The 25,837-nt window shown below is 49.4% G+C and overlaps 2 protein-coding genes across 2 annotated transcripts; both read right to left on the reverse strand.

Moving 5' to 3' along the window:
- Nucleotides 1-1,547: 1,547 nt before the first annotated feature.
- Nucleotides 1,548-4,185, reverse strand: MYADML2 (myeloid associated differentiation marker like 2). Its single transcript, XM_064150838.1, has one exon. The coding sequence runs from the start codon at nucleotides 3,779-3,781 to the stop codon at nucleotides 2,873-2,875; it is 909 nt and encodes a 302-aa protein (XP_064006908.1). The 5' UTR covers nucleotides 3,782-4,185; the 3' UTR covers nucleotides 1,548-2,872.
- A 7,617-nt stretch (nucleotides 4,186-11,802) lies between these two features.
- Nucleotides 11,803-20,353, reverse strand: NOTUM (notum, palmitoleoyl-protein carboxylesterase). Its single transcript, XM_064151754.1, has 11 exons — nucleotides 20,013-20,353; nucleotides 19,547-19,599; nucleotides 19,305-19,400; nucleotides 18,206-18,266; nucleotides 17,280-17,338; nucleotides 15,786-15,888; nucleotides 14,813-15,004; nucleotides 14,368-14,468; nucleotides 14,123-14,270; nucleotides 13,179-13,226; nucleotides 11,803-13,068 (listed from the first exon to the last, which is right to left on the reverse strand). Exons 1-11 carry the CDS (start codon nucleotides 20,315-20,317, stop codon nucleotides 12,762-12,764), a joined length of 1,473 nt encoding a protein of 490 aa, XP_064007824.1. The 5' UTR covers nucleotides 20,318-20,353; the 3' UTR covers nucleotides 11,803-12,761.
- Nucleotides 20,354-25,837: the final 5,484 nt, after the last annotated feature.

Consider the following 25,837-nt stretch of genomic DNA (forward strand, 5'->3'; position numbering starts at 1 on the left):
TTTTACTGTGATTTCTTAATTAAGAGGAAAGAGGAGCTTTGGAGAGAAATGGTTTCTTAATCAACTGAATCCTGACAAAGTTGATTGTTAAAATCATATTAAACAGATATTGGATGTTCTCTGTCCTAGATTGGGTAATCTCATAGTTTCCAATGGTTAGTGAGTGTTTAACCACTGAGGCATGAGGTTTTGATTTTTTTTTCTCCTAAAAGAGTTGATTGTTGTCCACACAATCTTTTTTTTTTTTTTTTTTTTTTTTTTTTTTTTTTTTGCCATTTTGACCATGCTAACATTTTTTGCTCTGTCTTTGGCTGGCAGATGAGAAAGCTAAATCTGAACACACTGTTCTTGGCAATGACTTGTCTTTCCACTCCTCCAGTCAGTGGTATCATGATTTCCATGTTAAATTGTATTTCCTCCTTAGTGTGGAGTCACTCAATGTTACCCCCATTGTTTCCCAGATGCCTCTTTCTCTTTGGGCCTTTCTTTATGTCCCTGGCAGTAGGTTGCATCAACTTGTGTCATTAGCAGATTTTACCATGTTGCTCCTACTTGGTGCAAAGTCTTCCCAACAAAAAGCAAGCAAGTGCATAGCTGAGGAAAGCATTAACCAATGCTTTCCAATGGGCTGCCCAGAAGACTCACAGCATCTGCCTCTGGAGACAAGCAGCTCCTGTCTGCAAGCACCTGCCCAAACATCCCTCTCCCTGACCTCCACCTGGGCCCATGGAGCCACTCCAGAACTGAAGGGAAGGTGCCATCATAAAGAAATGCTCCTGGTTTTGCAGGTTTCAGTTCTGTAACACAAGCCATTATGGCTCACAGTCACCCTGATTTTTAGTGCTCTGTAATAAGTAGTTTTCAAGTGCAGCTGGTCCAGGTTGACAGGTTTAAAAAGAACATGTCAAAAATACTCAGGGTTCTGTTTGTGTGCAGTGGCTCTTTGCACCTTGCCTCCTCCAACTCAAATGGATTTCTTTTCACAAGTTAGTATTTCTTATTTGATCAACCCCTTAATTTGTTTGGGTGGCAAGAAATAAAGCTGGTTGATACCTGTAGCAGATAGTCTTGGGTCTTGCTCTAGAACAAGTTGGCAGCCTCTTGTTGGACTATCATTTTCTGGACTTCCTGCCCTTAGTGGGGACTGGTGAAAGAGAAGAACCTCTTGGAAGATTACTCAGTGCTTTTCCCTTATGCTGGATGCTGATTCTTGACCTGTTTTATGGGCTAACAGTTCCTTCTGCCAAAGTGCTTACTCAGTAGCATCCATCCCAATTTGTCCCAAGTATTTTTCCTTTGCTTCTCAAACCCTGTACAAAGCATCGATGAACAGAAAGTTTCCTTCCTTTTTCCTGAGTGACTCTGCTACAAAGAATGTCAGTCTGAGGTCTCAGCTGCCTTCTGTATATACTTTCTTTGGAGCTGCGTTCTGGCTTCACATGTCAAAATAAATTGAGCTATGTTTTCTGGCAGAAAACAGAAGGTCTATATCTGGTGAAATAAAAGCTGTGTGGAGAGCAAGATGAAGGCACACAAACCTCTGGAGATGTAGTCAGTCTGCCATTCAGCTTTATTTTAATTTGGTTAAAAAATAAATCTTGCTTCTGACAGTCAGCTACTCCAGACTTTAATCAAACCTATCTAGTCTGCATGCTTCTGCACAAATATTCAGACTGCTTTGGTTTCTCACTGGATCAGAAATGAAGAACGTTTCTTCCTATTAAGCTTGAAATCTGAGCTATGCAGTGTGGGACTTCAAAGTGGGTGTTTTGTTAGGGATGGGTCAGAGAAATGCAGCTTGTTGGTGACGCAGAGTGCTCGGGAATCCCGGTGCCTGATCCAGGCTGAGGCAGCACTCCCAATCTGCAGGCAAGTTTTGTCGTGTCCCATTCTATCTGTGTCCCCCGGCCCTTGTCCGGTCTTTTATGCAGCATTGTGAGATCAGTTCATTTCTGCATCACCTTCCCCTTTCCTCCCAGAACTGACCTTTAAGCTCCCAGGGCAAAAAAAACCCACACACAATTCTGACATCAGTATAAAAAACTCCAGTGGCACATGGACTGAGACACAGCATGTGCCAAGGTGCCTCCCGATCATGTCTGAGCAAGGATGTCAAGGTACACCCAGTTACTTTGCAGTTTGTCCCTGTTCTACATCATATTTCTTGGCAGTAGAGGCCAAACTTCACAGATTTTAATTTCTATCTGCTGTGCTAAACAGTGAAGGAGAGGAGAGAAAGGGAAAGGGATGGTAATCTCCAGAATGCTATTACAGCTATGATGTTCTTCTCAGAAACATCCTGACTGGAATTTCCCACACTTGCAAGCATTTCTTGTCTCACCACACAGCCCAAACTAGCCCAAACTAACCCAAACTCTGAAGGATTGTTTTTCGTCTCCAGCACTGGTGTTCCTTGATGCAGACTTTAACTTGCCCACTTCCTGGGTAGTCACTTGATTACAGTTAAGCTTTGGTAACAATTTCAAAATCCCTGGTGTCTTTCCTAATATTTAGCTCAGTAATCCAGTAGCCTGCAGACCCACTCTTGCAGCAGCAAGCATTTCTGATGCCAGGAGATGAAAGGCCATTTTGCATACTTTGGGCTGCACTGTGTCTTTGCTCTGGCACCAGGCGGCTGAGGCAGATGTGGAGCGGTAGAGGGGGTGGGTAGGATTTTCCCAGCATCAGTTGCAGCCCACCCACTACAGGTCCTTAATTTGCGAGTCCAGTCAGTCTTGGCCATGAGGTTTGGTTGATGGTTCTTGCACACGTGCCTGATGAGCATCTCTCTTCCTTGCATCCTGTCTCCTGCTGCATCCCGGCTGCTGCTGCTGACGGCGCTGGGATGGCTTTGCAGCAGCAGCCCCACATTTCAGATGTGTGAGACGAAGCGGATGCGCTGGGAGTACGCCAGGTCCACGATGTAGAGCAGCAAGTTCACATAGGTGAAGATGGCAATCACCAGTTGGCTGTCCCAGGGGCACTTGCCCTTGGCACAGAGGCCAGGGCGCCGCGGGGAGCCGTACTTGCTGTCGAAGCAGAACACCGGCCAGATGACCGCTGCGCTCACGTACAGCAGCACGGCCCCCAAGGTGTAGATGACCACGGAGCGCTCGAAGGGGAACCACAGCAAGGCAGTCTTACCTGTGACACTAAAGGCCACTACCACCACTGTCACCACGAAGCAAAAGCTGTAGACTGCCACACACCACTGCATTGCCACATATTTGCTATACTGGCTGTCATTCACCAGAGCCCCAAAGATAATGCAGGCCACAAAGGCCTGCACAATTTTCAAGAGCCCGGAGACGGTGGCCATGTAACTGCTGACTTGTCCTGGCTTTGCCCTGGTTAGGAAGACCTCAACAGCGTAAGCAATGAACAGGAGGCCAGCGAAGACGCTGGCTGCAATGCGAAAGTCTCTCACCTCACAGCTGATGGGGTAACAGTCCAGCTGGACAAAGTAGAGCGGATAGATCACTGCGGCCGTGACGGACATGAGCGTGGCGAGCATGGCGAAGGCGGCGGTGAAGTTACCCCAGGAAATGCTCAGGCATCTGTGCAGATGTGTGAACTCGCAGGTGAGGATGAAGACAGTGATGGCGAAGCAGAAGGTCCAGACAAACATGCAGAAAGTGCCGTATGCTGCGCTGAATCCTCCCCGGTGGGCTACCAGGCTGAACGTGGTGCAGCCAAACGTTATCTGCAGCAAACGAGCTATTCCCACAGGGGACGTCACAGCAGCGGTGTTCAGATACGGCCCTCCCGTGCTCTCCATCATCTTTTCAGTCCAGCAGACAATGCACTTAAAGCCTGTCCACAACGTTCTTTCAGGCTTTTGCTCCTTTGTCCTGAGTCAGACCTGGTCCTGGCTGGGTAGGGCAGCAGCTGGAATCCCCACCTTGTCCGTGCCAGTATCCGTAGGTGCTGCGTGCGACGCTGAGCTTGCGCTTCTGCAGCCTCTCAGCGCAGACTTGCTGGCTGCAGGGAGGCTGCTGCCTGGCTCTGCCCACTGGCTGCGATCTTAGGGTGCCGCGATCGGCTCACTCCGCTTTCTCAGGTCTGAAACCTGCCCTGTGTGTCCTTTCACCGTCTCCTTTCCCGCATGATGGCTGCAGGGATCGCCTTCTCCCCGGAGGCTGACATTTATTCCATTTTAGCTCTGCAGCTGTAGCTCTCTGCTGCACCGTGCGCAGGAACCTAGGGGTATAAATAGGGGCTATATTAATAGTTCTGGAATGAGTCCTGCCCCCTTCAACTGCCCTGAACGGGTGTTATTTAACACTGAAGCTGCGAGCCCCATCAGAGGCTTTTGATTGTCTCTACTGTCTCTCTAGAAGCGTTGCGGGGTCCCCGAGCACTGCAGTTCTGCAGCGGCCACCCCACGCTGTGGCGGCTGTCGGTGGAAGCAGGCTGTGATCCAGCCAGGCTGAAGAAACAGGAGCTCAGACTTGTAGACCCAAGGCCCCTGAGCAGGGGCACAAACCCAAAGGCATCACAAGCCCTGTAAAAGGATTTAGGCCAGAGGCTACAATAAAAGCTGACTCACTTTGCTCCATTTAATCTGGAGCAGTAATACATTAACCTGCTGTGCTTTTGAGTGTTACTGAGAGCCTGTGGCTGTGAGGATTTTGAGCACCACTCTGCTTAAACTCTTCCCTGTCTGTTTTACTCACATGTGAACCAGATATTCTGGTATCTCTGAGTACCAAAACCAAACACAATTGTAAAAAACAAACAAACAAACAAAATGAATACTACTGTGATAGTCATAGCTTTGTTTTGGACACAATCTACAGTGTCAAACCCTCCCTTCTGTTAGATCAAAGCTTTCTCAGGTAGCTGGTTTTGATACACATTTCTCCAGACTTGGTCTCCACCCAAAAGTCTCTTAAGTCTAAGTCTAAAAAACTGCAAAGACATTTTCTGATGTAGTTTCAGAATGGGCAAAATGAAAAACACAACATAGCAGAAAAATTCCTCACTTACCTCATGGCAGTGTTGCTGATGTCTCACCCACAGACCAACTCTTGCTGTGCTGGTCCCAGTATGCAACCAGGACCATCCTAGGAGCTCCACAGGTGCACAGAGTCAGCATGACTGAAGGTCAGTCCAGCCCAGAGCCTTAAACCCCTTCTGAATGGTTCAAGGTAGTCATTGTCTGTGCTGATAAAATCTGTAACTCCCTGACTGGGAATTATAGCCAGCCCTTGTGCTTGGTAGCAGTAATAATTCCCTGATATCTTAATTTCTTTTTTTTTGTATGCTCACATAATGATGTGACACCCACCAATGAACTGCAATGCACAGGGCTAGATACTGTAAAGAGCTGGGAAAGGTGAATATCTGCCCCAACTTTTCATCTCAGCCTGAAGCCTGAGCTGTGTCCAGTTCTGGGCCCTCAATTCAAGAGATATCTTTGAGGTACTGGAAAGTGTCCAGAGAAGGGCAACGAAGCTGGTGAGGGGCCTGGAGCACAGCCCTGTGAGGAGAGGCTGAGGGAGCTGGGGGTGGGTAGCCTGGAGAAGAGGAGGCTCAGGGGGGATCTCATTGCTGTCTACAACTACCTGAAGGGAGGCTGGAGCCAGGTGGGGTTGGGCTCTTCTCCCAGGCACCCAGCAACAGAAGAAAGGGGACACAGTCTGCAGTTGTGCCAGGGGAGGTCTAGGCTGGATGTGAGGAGGAAGTTGTTGGTAGAGAGAGTGATTGGCATTGGAATGGGCTGCCCAGGGAGGTGGTGGAGTTGCTGTCCCTGGAGGTGTTCAAGAAAAGGCTGGATGAGGCACTTAGTGCCATGGTCTGGTTGACTGGATAGGGCTGGGTGCTAGGTTGGACTGGATGATCTTAGAGGTCTCTTCCAACATGGTTGATTCTATGATTCCATTCTAAGTTCTGGGCCAGCTTAGGTTTGCCCGGGTGAAGGACACTGCTGCTGCTTCTTCCACAACCCTTCCTTGTGCTGCGATTAGAGAGTCAAATGGGCCAGATCAGGGAGCCCATACAGCTGGAAGCCCACCAATGCCCTGGAAGCACCCCCATTCTCAGCCATTTGCCGCCTGCTAGATCTACTGGCACCAGCGCTGCTGGCAGGGAGGACCAACCACCACCTGAGATGTGTGACTGCAGCAGCTCACTCTGCCAGGAAATGTGCCTTTAAGTGAGTCTCTGCTGGAATGGCGTTAGAGGGGATGCAGCACCTACAGGTTTTGGCTGCTTGTTCCTGCCCCTTCCCCCTTACATCCTACCTCACCCTCCAATCACAGGATCACAGAACGTCAGGGGTTGGAAGTGACCCAAGTTGATCATTGAGTCCAACCCCCCTGCCAGAGCAGGACCATACACTCTAGCTCAGGTCACAGAGGAACACATCCAGACAGGCCTTGAAAGGCTCCAGAGAAGGAGACTCCACAGCCTCTCTGGGGAGCCTGTTCCAGTGCTCTGGACCCTTCCAGTAAAGAAGTTCCCCCTTGTGTTGAGGTGGAACTTCCTGTGCTACAGCTTCCATCCTTTGCTCTTTGTCCTATCACAGGGAACAAGTGAGCAGAGTCTGTCGTCGCCCCCGGTCCTGACACTCAGCCCTCAGATATTTATAGACAATTATTAAATCCTCTCTCAGTCTTCAGACTAAAATGCCCCAGGTCCCTCAGCCTCTCCTCATAAGGCATGTGCTCCAGCCCCCTACACAACTGCTCTGCGAGCTGGGTCAGGATTTAACTCAGATTTTCAAAGGAACATCAGAAATCTTGCACCGGGCAGGGATTATTTTTAACCTGGAGTCATCGCTGGTCTGATGTAGACTGCAGATGTGCATGGGTGTATCCACACAGCATGGCATCGACAGACAGAGCAGCCAGGACCAGAGGGCTGGACAGGAACTGTTTAAGCTAATATTGCTGTCTCCAGTCAGTTGTGCTCCAGCTGTGGCTTAAGGCGAGAGACGAATGGAGACAGACAGGTTACAGCAGGATGGCTTATGGTGAAAAGCAGTGGCTGCGGCACTTCAGTAGCTCACAGTCGGCGTTTCGCAGGCCGTGGGGAATTTGGTGAAATGATTTGCATGAGAACAGAACAAGTTTTGTAGGGGTTAAGATATAACATGCCTACCTTCAGCTTTGTCACCCTCCTCTTACCCCGGTGCCTCTTTCAGGAAAATCCCTCCCGTTTTCCTTGAGAAGACCTCTGGTGCTAAGCGTAGGAAGCCTGCGTTCATGTGGGCTGGAGGCTGCACAATTAACATCACAATAACCAGGAAACGCAGCAAGAGAGACAAGGAGCTCCAGGTGAAACTGCTCTCACCCTGAGGTCCTGCCCTTCTTGTCTCTCTGTGATGTTAATCCTTCACCTCCGGCAGAAGTTTCCCAGGCCTTAGCGGTGCTGTGGCACTGTGGGCATTGTGGCAGATCCTGTAAAGCAGAAGGGCTGTGTTACATGGCAGAGCTATCGCTGCTGTTGGACTCTCCCCCATCCTGCCTGGCGACACTGCTTTGCTGACCCTGTGCAGTCTCAGCACTCCATCAGTGATGCTCTGCTGCGCCTAAACACTGCTGAAATTAGTCTCACCGTTTCTCTTCTTCAGCTCTAGCAGGAGCCCCTCTAGATCTCCCACCACCTCCAACGCTCCTCATTGCAGCATTGGCTGTGGCTGTACCACACTGGTTCGTGGGGTCAGTGAGGAAAAGTAGATTCAACACTTACACTGTGGCAGTCAAGCCAGACTTTATAGCCTGCTGTGTTGTTGCTTATGCTGTCATTTGCTGCATCACCTCCCGTCTGCCCAGGGACCCAGTGCACCCACAAGCAGAGAACATGGCAAAGCCCTGGTGCCACAGGCTGACCATCACAATACCCTCCAGCTGCCCTGCACCCTGTGACCCATCAGTGGTGGTTGGGCTCAAGCAGAGCTGTTCCTGGTTGCCAGGCTTCTGCTTCCCATCAGAAATGGTGTCTTGGGAGGCAGTGCCAGCTGAGGGCTCTGGTCTCCAGAATGAACAGCTGCCAGGAGAAGGACACCAGCTGGACACTGCCTTCTGCTGAGGGTTGGAATGTGCAGGTCTCTGGCTTCTGTGTGTCTGCAGGACCTCTGGGTACTGCCAGCTGTCTCATTTCCCAACATCATGCAAATGCATTGCTAAGGCGTTTGAAGTTTACTTTCACTTTAAAAACGTGTAAGAAGGTATCAGATAGAAGGTCAAGAATTAACAAAATAACACTTCTTACACCCCATCAGCTCAGCTTGTTGCATTGCTCCTTTGAGACCCTGCTCTGCCAAGCAGACTCTGCCTGGACAGTTGAAGGCTTACTCTGCAAGGAGACCCAGAGCCACAGACATTTGCTGATGAATGCCACAGCAGCTCTGCAATTAAAAAGAATGTTGAGGAGCCCACATAACCCACGCATCTGACCAGTAGCTCCTAAATGTCAAGCCTTACAAAGCAAGATAATCAGTACAGAAGAGACCATGGCTACCAAACCATCCAGATTTTTATCCTAGGTTCCACACAGGAAGGGTCACACAAGAAGTGTGCTGCCAGGACAGAGTAGCAAGGGCTAGTCTGGGTGGGGAGCAAAAGCCTGATCAGCAGCTCCCTGGCTGCAGCAGATGCAGTAGGACAGAAGGAGCAGCAGCAATGCTGTTCCACTACTGCTACCACCCTCTTGCAGTGTTCTTGCAGTAATGTTGCTGTCTCCACGTTGTTTGTCCAAGGAAAGGGGCACCTTTCCCCAGAGCAGCCCTTCTGTGCCTGTCCTCTCTTCAGCATGGCACTTCCTCCTTGCAGCTGCCCCCAGCCCAGCGTGTTGCTCCAGCTGGTAAGGCTGGCAGAACAGCATCATCTGTGGTCTGTACTGTTATCATGACTGGATTTGGTGTGCATTACTGCATCAGATCTGCAGACCTCCTCCATGAGGGCTATCAAGTGGGTTATCTAGTTAAGAGTTAGTCTCTCAGGCTCTGTGCATTAGCTGTGATTCCTGTAGTGCACAGAGGCACAGGTCCACCATCCAGCTTATGTGCCTGGTGCCCAAGTCTGGACCTGTAAGTTATGCAGTGCAAATCCATATACTTTGCTATCAGACTTTGTCTTCTTGTTTGCATTTTTAATTCTGTCTCAATCATGTGATGCTTTTGGAGACCTTTTTTCCCCTCTCAGAGGGAAAGCATCTCATCTAGTCATAAGATCTGAGAGTACAAACACATGGTGCTGAATTCTTCCAGTCTTGCCCTTTTTGCCACCGGCTTCCAGAGAGCAGATGTCACTGGGGATGAACACAGAAGTGCCAGCTTGACAAAGGTTTAGGAAAATTGTATTTATTGCACAAGTACAGGCAGCAAAGAGCTGGAAACAACTTCCTACAGATGCCAGTTTCCAGCTACGACTTGAAACCACATTGTATAATTTTTCTAATAAATTAGCCAAGTTCCCCTTCAAAAAAATCTTTCTGAGTCTTCTCCTTGTTGCAGAGGCACACTGAGCTAAGAGAGTGAACCCCAACTCCCAGGGATTTTTCCTGTGCTTGCAAGGAAGACATCCCACCTGATGTCCTCTGCCTTTTAGAAATGAACCTTTCAGTTAATGTTCTCAGGAAAACACATTCCAAACTTCAGCAGTAGTGTTGCTGCTTCACTGTTTCCCTAGTGGAAACAGTGAAGTATCCTGGTCTGGATACAGCCTGTGGCACTTGTCTTATCTACAAGTGCCTCATCTTGTGCATAGTCCTCCTGCAAACAACTGACACACACAGCAGCTTCGCTTGGTGCTCCCAGCTGATGAAACAGAGGTTCTGACTACTGTTCCAAGTACCAGCACTTCGACTAGATTTGACTCCATCCCTCAAAGGAATTTCATCTTCCTGAATGCTTTTCGAAATGCAGTCTGCACTGAAAAAGCCTCTCAATTTAATGGCAAGAAAACTGCAGTCAACACTTCGATACCCAAGCCATTAACACATAAAGGGGATCAGTAATCCCTAGACTGATTACAGGAAAACTCCACTCTGAGTTTTTTTTTTCCTGCATTTCACTTTGTTTTCTTCTTCTTTAACTACTTTTTAATCCTAAAAGATGTAGTAAAGCCATCTTGCACCCCAGGATGGCTAACCTGTTGTGTGCTGCTGCCCAACTGTTTGATGAATCGCATGAAAGATAACCAAATGGCTGCAGTTTTGTTCTCTTTTGTGTTTACTCACCTGAAACAATGGATCTTACAAACAGTACTACCACATCGACCTGACAAGATCTGTCTTGAATGTGCATGGAAATTTTTCTACAGTTAGGCCCCAGTTTTCCGTGGCTTACCCATAGTGTCACCAGTTTACACCACTGCAAGCAAATGCAAAGATGGCATCAAGAAATACTGTGGAATGGATGCAAATGATGCTCCTTGTGCAGGGTGGACCATGCCAGCTGCAGTACACTACAGGTTAAAGCTTTTCTGGGGCTGCCTGTGTGCTTTCCCCTCTAAGGAACAGCCTCTCCCTCACTCCAGTTTCAGTCACACATTCCTGATCCCTCCCTTCTTCTCCTCCCATTACCATCAAAGGGGATTCTCTATGTTCTGAGGAGGGTGTGTTTGCAAACGACTAGAAGAATAGAAATATGTTGGTGCTTGTCTTGTTCTCTGCCTTTTATGTTCCAAATGCTCCCCATTTTAAGACAGGACAGATGGTCTGATCAAACATTTCTCTCACTAGACTAGAGGCTTTGCTGCAAAACCAGATCTCCTTGCATCTTAAACTGCAGTGCCCAGGACCACCTGGCAAATCAGTCATGCTGAAAATGCTGTGCAAGTATGCAAACATCAGCTGCTGGATTGTGCTAATTTGAGCCTAGCTGGGATATTTTGGTGAGAAGAATTAGATTATAGGCTGTGAAATGAAACAATGGTCATAGGCTTGCTGAGATGTATAAAAACAAGAACATAAATACAGATAACACAGTTGCTCTTGGGCTCTGGCTGCATGCACTTCTCTCCCAAACTTGCTAACTATTCTGTCTGCTTCTCAACCCCCCTGGCCAATTCTCCAAACTCATCTTGAATGTAAGGCAAAGTCTGGGATAAGGTAGAGGGGTGGGAAGGGGATGGAAAGGTGGTTGGGAGCCCCTCCTGGGGACTCTGTTTTCTGGGAGGGCTGTTGTGTTTCTGTGTTACTTTTTAACTTGTATGTTTTTCATATGTAGCTGTAGAGATTGTAAATATCTGCCTGTATATTGTGCTAAGCTGTAAATATAGCTTAATTTTAGGGTGACAAAGCTGGTGAGAGGCTTGGAACACAAACTCGATGAGGAGAGGCTGAGGGAGCTGGGGTTGTCTAGCCTAAAGGAGGCTCAGGGGTGACCTCATTGCTGTCTACAACTGCCTGAAGGGAGGCTGGAGCCAGGTGGGGTTGGTCTCTTCTCCCAGCCAGCCAGCAACAGAACGAGAGGACACAGTCTCAAGTTGTGACAGGGGAGGTATAGGCTGGATGTTAGGAGGAAGTTCTTCACAGAGAGAGTGATTGGCATTGGAATGGGCAGCCCAGGGAGGTGGTGGAGTTGCTGTCCCTGGAGGTGTTGAAGCAAAGCCTGGATGAGGCACTTAGTGCCATGGTCTGGTTGACTGGATAGGGCTGGGGGATAGATCTTGGAGGTCTCTTCCAACCTGGTTGAGTCTATGATTTCTTTAATTTCCATCTGCTAAGCCTGGTCTGGGTGATTTTCTTAAGTGTGGGGGAGCAGGTAACACCCAAACCATCACATGGGTGAAAATCTCTGCACTTAGACCTCACAGGACAACCTCTTCATCAGAGAAACAACGACAAAGCACGTTGCAAGGGGAAGACAGAAGTCTAATTATAACAACAAAAAAAAAACCCAAGTCAATACCACCCTCAGCCCTCTCCCAGGCACAAGTGATCATAAGGATAACCCATCTGAATGAGCAGCATATACAACTTTACAAAGACAGAGGTATGGTTCTCTGGTCAGCCCTTATAAATAGCATTTTACATATTAAAATAAATATGTCCACATTGCCCAAGTAGCAAGAGGTTTCTTCGTTATTTAAAAAAAATATGTTACAAAACAATATCATTTATATTTCTTGGCTTAGTTTAAAAAAAAAATATAACCACAAAAAAGAAAAAAAAAACCCAAACAGCAAGTAATAAAAAAAGTCATTGAATAAAATAATATGAAAAGTAAATTGAGTACAAGAGAGTCCGTCCCTAGCACGTGTCCTGGGTTTGTATGTTGTGACTCATGGTGAGATGCTGACCTCCAAGAAGTTCTGTAATCACTCCTCCTCTTCTAGTTGGACAAAAGAAATCCAGTGCTTGCTTTTTTTGTTTGTTTTTTTTTTTCACCACTTGAATCAAGTCTATGATGTAAAATTCATGGCAAGGGAAGAAGTCCTAGGTATGGGGAAGGTTCTCATTGATGCTATTTATGGCTTTGCTACTCCCTGTATCGGATTGCCTTGTGTAACACAGGAAGAGGATGTGAATGGCCAAAACTGAGCCCTGGAGTTTGGAGGTAAGGAGTTCCAGTCAAATAGTGTAAGCAAGAAATTGCCCTTTTTTTTTTTGTTTGTGTTTGTGTTTTTTATTTTCTTGACACATCCTAAGTGTGCAAGAGTGTGGGAGCACGTGGGTGTGTACAGGTTTGAGCATGCATGGGTGTGAGCGTGCGTCTGCCTGCATGAGTGCAAGGAAGAAGATTAGAAAATGTGGGAGAAGGGCTTAGTCTCCTCCTGATCTAATCTCTCTGCCCCTCTGAAGACCCTTTCCTAGTTACCGCTGCTGAGCATCCCCAGAAGTTTACTGGGCTCCAGGCCCTGTTGCTGTGCCATCTTCTGAACATCAAAACCCATGTGCATGAGGAACTGGATGACATTCATCTCCTGCCCTGTAAACTGGTCCCTGATAGTGGGGCACGAAGGGTTGCAGTGAGGCCACGGACAGCTGTCAATCAGATGAATTGGGCAGCCTTTCAGAGGAGCCTTCCCATTTTTGTTGCTCTCGTGCAGGCTGCGATCCCAACAGTGCAGGGCACGGGGCAAGGATGTCCCCTTCACCTGGATGTCTGTCCAGTGGCTGAAAAGACAAACCATACAGGTCATATCAGCAGGGTCAGGCTGTCAGAAGTGGGTAACTCTCCTACCACTTCCCTGTTGACCTTTCACAGAATCTGCAAAAGCACTCACTTGCGTGTAATGATCTCATGAGACAAACAGGCAGGAGCAAAGCTTGCGCTGAAGGAGAAATGGAAACATGGATTAGGTCTTGGAAGGACAAAGTAACTCCTGATAAATAAGACCCTCCAGACTAGGTAAAGGGTAGAATTTTTGCTGCCCTTGGCAAGAGTTTTAAAACCAGCAATGGCTATCATGATACGAACCCCCCAGTGGAGTGGAATGGATCCAGAAGAGGTTCCATCCTGCCTAGCAGTGTGCACTTGCAACAAGACTCCTGAGTACCTGCTCTTGTATGAAGCAGGTAAGGCACACTAACAGCTCCTTCTCTGGGTGGTTTATGATTAGTACTATTCAAAACATCCCTGGGAGGTTAATGGCTGTGCAATGGCAAGGAGGCTCAGACCTCACCTTGGAGGTAGGAAACAAAACATACAATCATAGACTCGTTCAGGGTTGGAAGGGACCACAAGAATCATCTACTTCCAACCCCGCTGCCATGGGCAGGGACACCCTACTCTAGATCAGGCTGGCCACAGCCTCGTCCGGCTTGGCCTTAAACACCTCCAGGGGTGGGGCCTCAACAACCTCCCTGTGCAGCCCATTCCAGGCTCTCACCACTCACGCTGAAGAACTTTCTCCTCACATTCAGTCTCAATCTCCCCACCTCCAGCTTTGCTCCCTTCTCCCTCATCCTATCACTACCTGATATCCTAAAAAGTCCCTAACAACACCCATGTCCCTGTTGATAACAAAAGGTAGGTAACAATTGTGAAGCTGGAAATTACTTTGCACTTATCCAGAAATGAGAAGGTAAGATTCTGATGCAGACAAACTGATATCTACCAAATTGACAGAAGTCATTCCTGCAGGGATCTGAGCAAAGCTGCCAGGATACTGGGTAAGAACGTCTCTTAGAAAGGCATGTGCCAGCTGCTGCTCAATGAAATACTCACGTCACATCCTTCAAGGTGTTTCTCAGCTCCCTACCCAGATTCTGGATGTAGAGCCACTGCCCTTCCTGAACAGGTTGTCCAGTGAGGTGTACATTGTCTACAGTAAGCTGGGCCTCATCAAAAAGCCACTGGACAACAAAGACTGGACCTGGGAAGACAAAAAAATTGGGAAAGGGATTACTCTAAGATAGCAGTGGATACAGGGGAAACTCCAAAATCCATTTCATCCCTCTCCTGACACTTACATCGAAGAGTGGGGTAAATCTTATATCCAAAAAAGCAATTCCATTCCTCTCCCTCTTTAAACTGCAGCTTACAGCGTTCAGGAACAATACCATTCCAGTACCTAGAAGACAAAACAAAAGCAGAAGGAAAAGCACAGCTCAGTCTTAACAATGGCATTTCCACACCCCAGTCTATTTCTGGTTTATAGTTCCAGCTTCTTGACACCAGAATTCACTCTTGGCTACAGTGTCCCATCAACACATTTTAGAGCATCTAGAATTGCACACATTCTTTTGCATGTCTGTATTTTAAATCACTGTCTTTTCCAATAAAATACTTTTAAAAACCACTGATGTAGATGATGAACACCCTATAAGTACCCAAATGAAGGAAGATAGAGAAGGAGAACATCCTCTCCACACTCCAGCCTCTTACACAAGTGTACTTTAGAGTGTCTGATTGTACCTTATTCCTCTTCTGATGGCTTCTGTTGGAGCACAGGTGATGGTATCAATACAGTCAGTTCTGCGATACTGCTTATTATCCAAGAACCACCCGGAGTCAGCCAAGCCTCGAACCTGAATCCCTTGATAACCCATCTCCTCCAGCTGCTCTGCCACTCGATCCACATTTAGGAGCACTCCAGTTCCTCCAGCACTGCAACAGCAACGTTAACACTGCAGTCATGAAATGCACACAGCTACCACATGGTTAGTTAGTGTGCAGACCCTCTCACAGCACACTCTATAAACAACTTCACCTATCCACAGGATAATCCACTACCAACCTGGCAGTCACCACCTTATTCCCTCGCTTTGCAAAACACCTAGAAATAAACCAAGGCTGAGTAACAACCTGGTATGCCAGAAACCAAATGCTGTTCTGATTATGCAGAGGTATATCTGCCTTATATCACTTAGCAGGGGTTGAGTGCCCAAAAGCCTGACAGAATCTGAAGTCAGACAAATTCAGCCTTTAAAACTTCTACATTACACCCCAGTGTAACACACACTGAGCATACCACGGCTTTGTGCAACACAGCATGATTCAGAGCACCTGCGCCAGGCAAGTCTGGTGTTTTACATCAGATGTCCCAAATCTGTTCACAAGAAGCACATTTCTTATGGTGTGGGCCAACAGGAGCAAGCATTTTTGATGCAAGGAAGAACGAGCACATTCCCTCTCCTCCCTCCCTCTCACAAAGCTTTTACTTTCTTGTTATTTGCTCCATTTTCTTCTGGACCGAAAGCCAAGGAAATGGTACTGGATCACCCCTTGTTGCACCACATAAAGGACAACAGCAAGAAGATACAGAGTTTCCTGTGTGTCACCACACTTCTGAAAAACACTTTTCAGGAGCTGCCAAGACCTCTTCCCTGACAGCTTTTTACTCTGGGAATCTCCTGTCTCCACCACAGGAAATTGTGTAGATACCTACCTGCTGCCTGCTAGCAGCAACACTTTTGCAGTGCCAAGACCTTTTCCAACCAGCTCCTTTATGACCTCCTGAATGATCAGTGCTCCCATGAAGGCATATTCATCTGGAAGAGAGAGCTCAGTGTCAACAAAACTGTTTGCTGTCCAGGCTAAGCCTTTTGCTTTCTCTCAACAAATGTTTAAGACCTTCATGAAAGGATTATGAACCCAAGCCCACTGTCTCCACCTGCATCAAGCAGATCTAAGAAGAGACAGTCCACTCTCCCCATACAAAACTTGCTTTCCCAAAAGTGACAAGAGGGTCAACAATACAGAGCAACACAAACACACCTTCCCACAACAGTGCTTGGGAACTGGTAAAATTAAAAGCCAGGAAACAAGAAGGAAGGTGATGGGAGCCTTTGCCATACATGAGCAATGCGCACACCTTCCTACCACCTGGCATCTCAGTTCCAACTTACTGCATCCATTTTTTCCCCAATTCAGGAAGCCAGTTCCAACAAGCAAGGTTTCACCCTATGTTATACCTACTCAGACCACTGCTTCCTCAGCACCACTGAAAAGGCAGCCCTGTGCTGAGGTGTAGCTGCTTCAAATGAACAACGGTGAGAAGCTGTGAGGAAATGAGCAGTCCCTCCCTGTGACCTGTGTTATCCATCAATGGTCAGTTTCTCAGTGTAAGTCAGTTGTAAGTTAATGTAAGTTAACAAAGAGACACTGAGTGACACTACATCTGATTTAAGGCCAGAACTTGCAGATTATCTCAGAGCAAAGCATTAACTTTCTGCCTTTGCAGAGCCACATTATGGAGCATCTCAGGCCAAATTTGGGCAAGTATCAACAGTGTTCCCATTCTGGTCAAACTCTTAATGAACAAGAGCAAAACTAAACCCCTGGTGCACCCAGACACCAATCCTGTGTAAGTTGGTAAATCCAGAGGAGCACAAGAGGTGGAACAGTTCATCTGCACAAATTCCAGCTTGATCTGGAAGAGGACTCCATTAAGTAGACTCCTTAAGTTCTGTTGTTACCAAAATGTCTATGATGATAAATTATTCTTTATTCCCAAAAGAAGCCTACAGGCAGCTTCTTTCAAAGGCCAAATATCCTCCTGGCAGAAGTTTGAACTAAATTCACTGCACTTGCCCCTGAGATAAGCAAAGCCAAAAAGTCACAAACAACAAACTACGGTTCCTCAGCTACAGCATTTAATTTGCTGCATGCTGGAACCTGGAGGATCATCTAAAAGGAATTTTGTTCCTCTAATCCTTGCATACTGCATCAGTGTAACATCTCTGCAAGCAGGGGCTCTGAACTATGTCAAAACAGCCCCAGCTAAAGAGATCAGGATGTTTTATCTGGACGTGGCTCGATATTCTTTCCTGCCATTCAGCAAGAAAAAGCCTGTTCTTTATTCACGTAGTTTCACAGAAGTCTGGCCATGTCCTTTCATCTGTGATGTCTGGGGCAGCAACAGCACATCAGCAACACTCACTTTTCTCAGACTTGGAAGAGGCACCACTCCAAACATCACTTGAGCAATAAGGGATGAATCTGTAAGAGAGAGCTGTACTGACGTTCCTTTGACACGCAAGGAGGGGTGAGAACAGGGTCAAGTAACTGGAAGAAGATTAAACCTTGGGGAGGGGAAGAGTTTCTTGTCAAGTTAGACAACTTACCTTACTGTGCACCAAGTGACAATTATAACCACCTGGATTTTTCTCCTGGATTTTTCTCCTGAGCACTGACAGTTTTACTGAATTAAATCAATAAACAACGTGTCTTTTAATCAATCTAGTTGAAGCATGGAGCTCAGTGGACACGATAGGCCAAGCATTTTGCTCTTAGCTGTCCCACTCAAGTGGTGGATGGCCTGCCCCAGGAAGCTCTCTGTGCTTCAGTTTTTCACAGGAAAAATGAAAGGACCTCGGAAAAGCAGTGCAAATGCTGACCTCGACCACTGTAGGAATGAAGTTATCTTCCCAGTTTTGGTTCTTGCTTGCAGAATGCACATTAACATCCTGCTCTTCTGCTTTCCCCTCCTATACAGATGCATATATAAACTTCTGTCTTGCTCAGAGCTGCTCCTCGCTCCCCCCCCCAAACTGACAAATGCCCAGCACACTATCAGCCTACCACTCACAGCAGGATCTGCCAGTTCAGCTGCTTCAGAGGGCTCTCTAAGCTATCCCCAGTTGTAATTCATCAGGTCACCCCACAAGGTCAAGGAGACCAGACCTTAGACTTTTTCCAAAGCTTGCCAGAGCTACTTGTTAGAACTGAACTAGAACAAATGTGGAAATAGGCAATTTCCTCTTGCAAGTGCTGGCCTCAATCTGTCTTTGCAGCATTCCTGCCAGCCTAAATGGCAGGAGATGCTGTTGAAGCATAAACCATTTTCCCTCCGTTGTCCCTTCTTACACCATGTTTGCGTTCCACCAGTGGGGATTTTCTTCTGGCTGTGATGACAGGATTCCAGTTCCTGCAGATGGGCACAAAGAAACAAGAAATGTACAGAGAACAGCCTGTGACTTCAGAGAAACCGTATGAGCCTCATGCAGGATCTCTGACCACACAGAAAACAAACATCCATGAGGGAAAACATCAGTAAGGGAAGCAGAGGGAACATTTCTAAACTTGCCCTCAGGCATGTGTGAATTTCCCGATTTGATTCATCTCTGCCTGCTCAGAAACCTCTTGTAGTACTGAGAAAGACCTGTGACATACACTTAAAACTAAGCCCTTCTACAAACCCAAATGCTAGCAGGTGAATTCCAACGTACAGGATTATAAGATCTATGTGAATGACAGAGGTTTGGGTGCTCGGAAAGCTGCACTGTAGCCAGTGAGAGTGAAGAGGGAACCTCAACGCTTCTGTGCTGACCCAGGAGCCTGGTGGTTCCGATTCCATGTACCCAGGGTGCTAATCCCACTTGATACATGAGCTACAAACACTTTATATACACACCAAACTTCTGCTTCCACATAGGGTATCATTGTGGTTGGATAAGTGATGCTGCACGCAGGGAAAAGGTGGAACCATGCAGCTCCAGGTGAAAGCTCAGATCTGGTTTCTTCCTGTGCCCAGGGCCAGTCCTGCAGGTACACACAACTGGCAGTGTGTGAGAACGTGCACCTGTCGTGACAGGGAGAGGAGAGGGGCCCCAAGACAGCTCTTCTGACAGGGGTAAGAGAAACACAGAGTCTCTTCATCAACCTAACCACTAAACTACATCTCTGCAGACCCCAGCAGGAGCGAATACCTGAGTGCATTTAAATTAACCAGAACTGCCCACCAGGAACCAGTGTATGCCCAGTCACGGGTGCACATCCCTGCTTCCTGAACTGGTTCATAGTGGAGACACAAGTATGTGTGCAAGTGTTCTCTGGCCCGTTGGTGGCTGCCATGGGTACCTGGCAGCAAACCTGTGCCTGCAAGGACACTGCTACCGTGGGCAGCTGCCACGTCCAGCTCCCGCTTCCCTGGGCGATCCTACCGGGGCTGGCGGGGGACACTCACCCACACGTGTCGCGGGCCACTCCCGGGAGCTCATGAGCCTCCGCATGGTGTCGTACCGGCTATCGCAGTTCTCCCTGTTGAAGCAGTACCACCCTCCTGGTGAGGGGAGAGAGGGGTCAGCCGCCCCGCACGGCGCCGGGCCGCGGTGGGCAGCCCCTCGGGAGCAGCCCGCTGGGGCAGCAAACAGCTGCCTCCCCGCTCCCGTCTCCGCCCGGTGCGGAGGTGCAGGGACCGTAGCTCACCTTCCAGGAATAGCAGCCACCGCCGACTGCCCTTGGACTCCTTGAGGTAGTAGCTGCGGACAGAGAGAAGCGGCGCAGCCTGAGCAGGAGCCAGGCACGGCCGCAGCGCTTTGATTCTGCTCGGGCCGGGGCGACGGGGCCGAGCGCGGGGGTGGCGGCGGCGGCACGGCAGCGGCCGCCAAGCCACACGCCTCACGCCGCCGTCGCCCGGGAAGCGCCCGCTGCACCTGTCGCCGCCACGCCATCCGCCGCCGCGAGGTGGCGCCACAATCCTCGGGGGGCCGACGCCGGGGGCGCGCGCGGCGAACCCGGGACTGGGGCTCGGGGGACGCGCGCGGCGAGCAGGGGCCGCAGCCGAGAGCCGTGGCCGCGGAACCGGCAGCGAGCGGCGCGGGGCAGCTTGCGGGCAGCATGGAACCGAGGAGCCGTAACGGACGGGGCGACGGGGCGCGGCGCGGGGACTCACCCGGCCGGGCTGCCGTCGTTGCAGGTGACCGAGGCATTGTGCAGGAGGTGCAGGCGCAGGTCGTGCGGCAGCGCCTGGGCCGAGCAGGGGTACAGCGACTGCGCCAGGCTCTTGACCTGCGCCATGAAGCTGTCCATGTTGCCCTCCACGGCGGTGAAGTCCAGCGGGAAGCTCTCGGCTGCCGCCGCCTCTCCGCGCTCGCGGGCCGCGGGTCCCCGCCGCCGCCAGCCTTTCCTGCCCTCGCCGCCGGGCCCGGCGTGCAGTAGCCCCAGCAACAGCAGGAGGTGCACGGCTGCCGTGCCCATCGCCGCCCGCCGCCACCCGCCGTTCGCCGCGGCGGCAGCCAGCCCCAGGCGGCGGGCAGCACCGCCCGCGCTCCGCCGCGCCCCGACGCGCCGCCCGCGAGGACGGGGGTCGGCGGCGGGCGGCGAGGGCGGCGAGGACAGCGCCGGCGGCGCGGGCTCGGCGGCGCGGCTGCCGGCGCAGGAGCCCGCCGCCCGCTCCCAGGCGGCGAGCATGACAGAGGGGCACAGAGTGCGCGGGGAGCACTCCGGGGGCGCCGCCAGCCCGGGCGCCGCGTGGGGCAGCAGCCGGCCAGCCCCCGCCCTGCCCTGCCCTCCGCCCCCTCGGAGCGAGGCGGAGGGAGCGGGGGGTCTGCGCCTCGCCGCACCGGCACGGCGGGACGCTCCGTCGGGGCGCGCCCCGCGCCCCCCGCCGCCGGCGCCGCCATCGCCGCCCCTGCCGGCGCCGGGGCCGCGGCTGGCGGCGCCCGCCAGGCTCGCCCGCAGGGGCGGCGGCGGTAGGGACTCGGGGTGGCCTCTCTGCGGGACCGGGGCCGGCCGCGGGGGTCGGGCCGTGAGGACCCGCACGTGGCAGCCCCCGCGGCGGTGCCCCCGGCCCGTGCCGCCCCCCCTCTTTTCCCCCCACCATCACCCTCCCCCCACCTCACCCCCCCCGGCCCCGACGGCGGCTCCGCCCCGGCTCCATGTGGGCGGTGCAGCCCGCCCCACCCCGCGGGATTGCCGCCTCCTTTCCCCTGGGCAGCCCCCGGCTCCCTTCGCTGCTGAGCCCCCCGCGCCGGTCCCATGGTGCCTGTGTAGATTGTCCCGCGGTGCTGTTCTCCAATCTGGCGCTGGCTCTCAAGGAGCGGCGGGGAGCCGGGACGCAGTTATTTGTCACTAAGACATCGGTGTCCGATCCGCCTAGGCGCCTGCGGGTGACTGGGGAGGGCAGCGGATCTCTCCCGGCTCGGGAATGTTGCCGCCGTGGAACAAGAAAGGACGCGGTGGCCCTAGCTGCATTCAGACAGTCGCTGCGACAGCTGGACCCCAGATCCGTCCTTGCCAGTACAGCGGCCCTTTGCCCCGCCGCAGTCCCGGGTCGGCGGGAGTGGTTCTGTGTGGCGGACGGGGCAGATGGAGCCTCCGCACCGCGGGGGGGACTAAACGGTGCGCTTGGCAGCTCAGGAGGTTTGCTCCCGGTAGCTCAGTAGGTTTGCTCAGCAGCTCTCCCAGGTTATTCCCCGGGGCGAGGACACTTCCAGTGACTCCCAAGAAGCACGGAGAAGAAATGTTAGGTTCCAGTTAGCTCAGTGCCTGTCCTCTGTGAGAGTGAAGAATGTCGCAGGAAAGCTGCCCTTGTCGCAGACCTCAGTATTAAACCCCGAGGAAATACAGACAACATGCTGCTCTTTGAATAATCCCATCTTTATTTAGAGTCCAAAACAGCTCACACCCCTCGACAACCCTCCAGAGAAGAGCAGGGAAACTGTACCGGGAACGGTAATCTACCTGGGATCAGAAAAGGTGAGAACAGTGTAATCTGAGGGGGTTTTGATGAGCAAAAGGCTCTCCAAAGGCTGTCCATCTGCTGCAGCTATATTTTAGCATGTTTGGACTTTATTAGTGTCTTCTCAGCTCTGATTTTCCTACCTGTGTTGCACATGGTTTTGCAATTTGCATGCCATGTTGTCGGGGTCTTTTTGTTTGTTTGTTTAATCTTTCAGCCACTCATATAGTCTTGGTTTTGCCTCTGTCCTCAGTCAGACTTTTAGCTCCAAATATTTTCCTTTGTGTAAATGCTGATAGTACCCACAGCATCTTCAAGCCAGGAGAAGCCAAGAAAGTGAATATACTCCTTCACACACACACTAGATTCACTTTTTTGTCCCAGCACAGTTCTACATCGTCATAACTTTTTCTACACTGCCCTTAGCATCTCTTCCTCACTAGTCAGGACAGGTAATTGATCACTAGGACTAGTTACAGCAAGTTAAGGAGCTCATCCATCTGCCTGAGCAGAGGTGCAGATGAAAATTGGGAAGGTTATGGAAAGTCTGAAGAGATGAACCAGTATGTCTCCAACAGTGCTCCAGGATCACTGGAACAGTTGGTGTAAACAGCTCTTAAGACTTCATGTACCACTAGCTACAGCAAGAAAGCAGGAAAGATAAGGTTGCTAAACTCCATCCTACTTCAGAGAAAAAGCTGTCATTCATCTCACTGACAGGCTTGTGTTTTTTCTTGTTCTCCATGCTCCTCTTCAGGCAGGTCAGCAGTTACTGGTCTCTAACATATACCAGCTGATGCATTAAGGGGAGACTAAATGTGATATACCAGTGAAGAACCCTAAGGCAAAGTGGGTTGCAGATCTTTGGGCCCTTTTCCTGTGAGGTGAAGGAGGGCATTTAAATCTTGCCTGTTTTGGCTTTTCTGATCCTCCTTCAGCTTTCTTACTTCTCCTGGATTAAGTAACTCAGGAGGTTTTCTTGCAGGATTCTCTTACTCATCATCCTTCCAAAGCCCAGTAAAATGTTCTATTCTCTCTGTCAGGAAGGAGCAGAAAGGCTGATAGAAGAGTGTAAGGCTGCGTGAGATTATGACAGGCTGCTTTCTTTTAAGCATTTCATTCTAGTACAGTTTAACCCTTTGAAATATTTGAGAGAGCATCAAAGTGCACACAAATTTCAGAGAAATTATTAATACTGTCCTCCAGTATGAAAGGTTCACTAAGTTTAGTCTTTTGAGAGGAACAACCCTACAGTGAATATCTTGGGCTCAGTGCAGAAGGAAGCTCAGAGAAGCTGTGAAAGAACTGGACTCCTGCTCCAGGCACTGAAGACTGGGCATATTTATTGGCAGGAGTAAGACATGTAGGAGGCCAGCAATTAATTTGTAACGATTTGGAATAATATTAAAGGAGATGCTTTTTTAAATGGCTACCTTTCAAAAGGAAATATCCTGCATAGTATATTCCAGTATGTCCTAATGTAGTTCTCCTATGTTGAAATGTAGTGGACTGTGCTGTGCAGTATCACAGTATCACAGTATCACAGTATCACCAAGGTTGGAAAAGACCTCACAGATCATCAAGTCCAACCCTTTACCACAGTGCCCAAGGCTAGACCATGGCACCAAGTGCCACATCCAACCTTGCCTTGAACTGCCCCAGGGACGACGACTCCACCACCTCCCCAGGCAGCCCATTCCAGTGCCTAATGACTCTCTCAGTGAAGAACTTTCTCCTCACCTCCAGCCTAAATCTCCCCTGGCGCAGCCTGAGGCTGTGTCCTCTTGTTCTGGAGCTGGCCACCTGAGAGAAGAGAGCAACCTCCCCCTGGCCACAACCACCCCTCAGGTAGTTGTAGACAGCAATAAGGTCACCCCTGAGCCTCCTCTTCTCCAGGCTAAACAACCCCAGCTCCCTAAGCCTCTCCTCGTAGGGCTTGTGCTCGAGGCCTCTCACCAGCCTCGTCGCCCTTCTCTGGACACGCTCAAGCATCTCAGTGTCCTTCCTAAACTGGGGGGCCCAGAACAGCAAATGGGGTAATTCTGGGATTCCCTTGTACTCTGCCAAGGTCAAGGCAGCTTCAAGACTTCTTTTGATGTTTCCCTCTCAGAAACCTAGAGGTTACACCTAAAGTCCTCTACAAGGACTTGTGCTACAGGTATGTTTGCCTTGTGTAGACAGCTCTTACACATGATTTAATCAGGTCTACTGCCTTGGCTCTAGTGAAGTTCCCTGGCTTGCTTCTTGAGTTTTGTATCAATAAAAAGTGTGTGTGGTGTAAGAAGACCATCTATAGAAGACCACTCACCAAGAGATAAAATCCTGCTTTCGTTTAGTCATGCTACCACCATCTCTTCCAACATCACTTGTGGGTGGGGGTAGTAAAGAACTCTGATAGGGCGACAGAGCTCATTTCTACTCTTCTGACAAACATAACATGCTGGGTGATGCTCTGCCAGGAACCCCCCTCTTAAATATCCTCAGGTCTCTGCACTGCCAGTAGCGTGTCCTGTTGTTACAGCCAGGAGGAACACTTAGAATCATAGAATCAGAATCGTTTAGGTTGGAAGGGACAACCAGTTCCAGCCCCCTGCCACAGGCAGGGACACCTCCCACTAGAACAGGTTGCTTCTCATAAACAGTTACTGTGATAAGTAACTCTTGTTTCTTACCATGTGTTGGAACTCTTTACCACACTTCTGGACGATCACATTTAAATTCTAAACCATTTGAAAGAAAGGGCCGGGGGGGTAGGGGGAATGTTTTTTTTTCATGCTTCCTGGGGAAACAACTTCGTGTACTACTCTGTGTGGGTGTGTGACAATGCAAACATGCATAATACCAGGGCAATGTATCTAATGCAAAGCACTGCCTGCCTGAAAGGGGATTTTAGGGAAAGTTCTTTCTACAGTTTGTCATCATTAATGGAATGCAGTTTCTGAAAAGTTTTCAGCACAGTGGATGTTGTTCTGATGAGACTCACCTGGCGGATTCACAGGCACCCTCATGGTGCTGAGTGGCACAAATGCCAAATTGTTATGGGTATTTTCAGCTAATGAGTTTCTCTTTCTTTGTAGTGTTTTAATGAACTCCAGGCTGTAGTTACCTCCTGCTTTCTCTCCTGATGCTTCTAGTTTCAGATAAATATTTGAGATTAAAAGTGGCTCTGGGTATGAAATGTGACCCTTAACCTCTCTGCGACTTTGTGATTATGACATGCCATTAAAAACTGGATTCATCTCTCTAATCCTGCAACTTGGAAATGTTCAGCTCAAATTACATTGGTGTCTTTTTAACAGGAGCAACATTTCTTTAAGGGATGTGTCACTTCCAAATGCAAAATAGGAAACAGCTGCCCTGCTTCAGACATCAAATAGGAGCTGCCCACCCCCATCCAGAAACAAGATCAATATTTTGCGCTCCATGAAACCCAAAATGTATCTTTAAACATTGAATGGCTGCTGCATCTCAGCAGCTGAATAATCACTGGTGTTGACATAGCCATTTTAATTGTTTCTTCTTCTTCATGCCTTCTCTGACGGCATTAATTAGTGGAAAGACAGGATATCTTCATACTGTGGCAGATACTTGCAGAGCTCTGGATCTCTACCCTGTTTTAAAGACTATGAAGAACTTGCACTCCACAGATAATTTTTTGCACACTTTATAGGCAAGTGTGAAGAACTTTCAGGACAATCTTGCCCTTAAGTCCTCATGCCTCTTCATGTATTTTACAGCAAAAGACAACAAAAAAAAGGGTAGGGAAATGTAAGATATACATCTCTAGACTTGTGAACATTAGACATGATAACAGAGAGTGATCAGTGATTGGTTCTTAATAAGAGCTGGGGAACGCCAAGGAAGAAGTTCTAAACCACATAAAATGAAATATATCTGTTCTATTGCCCTATGATCCTGTGGATGCCAAAAGCTCAGGTGGGTTTAAAACATGACTGGGCAAATTCATGTAAGAAAGATCAGTTTGGTGTGATTAGATGTAAAGATAGAATTTCTGATTTGGGAAGTCCAGGAGATGC

This window comes from Pogoniulus pusillus, chromosome 11 (assembly GCF_015220805.1).
Source record: "Pogoniulus pusillus isolate bPogPus1 chromosome 11, bPogPus1.pri, whole genome shotgun sequence".
Classification (NCBI taxonomy): Eukaryota; Metazoa; Chordata; class Aves; order Piciformes; family Lybiidae; genus Pogoniulus; species Pogoniulus pusillus.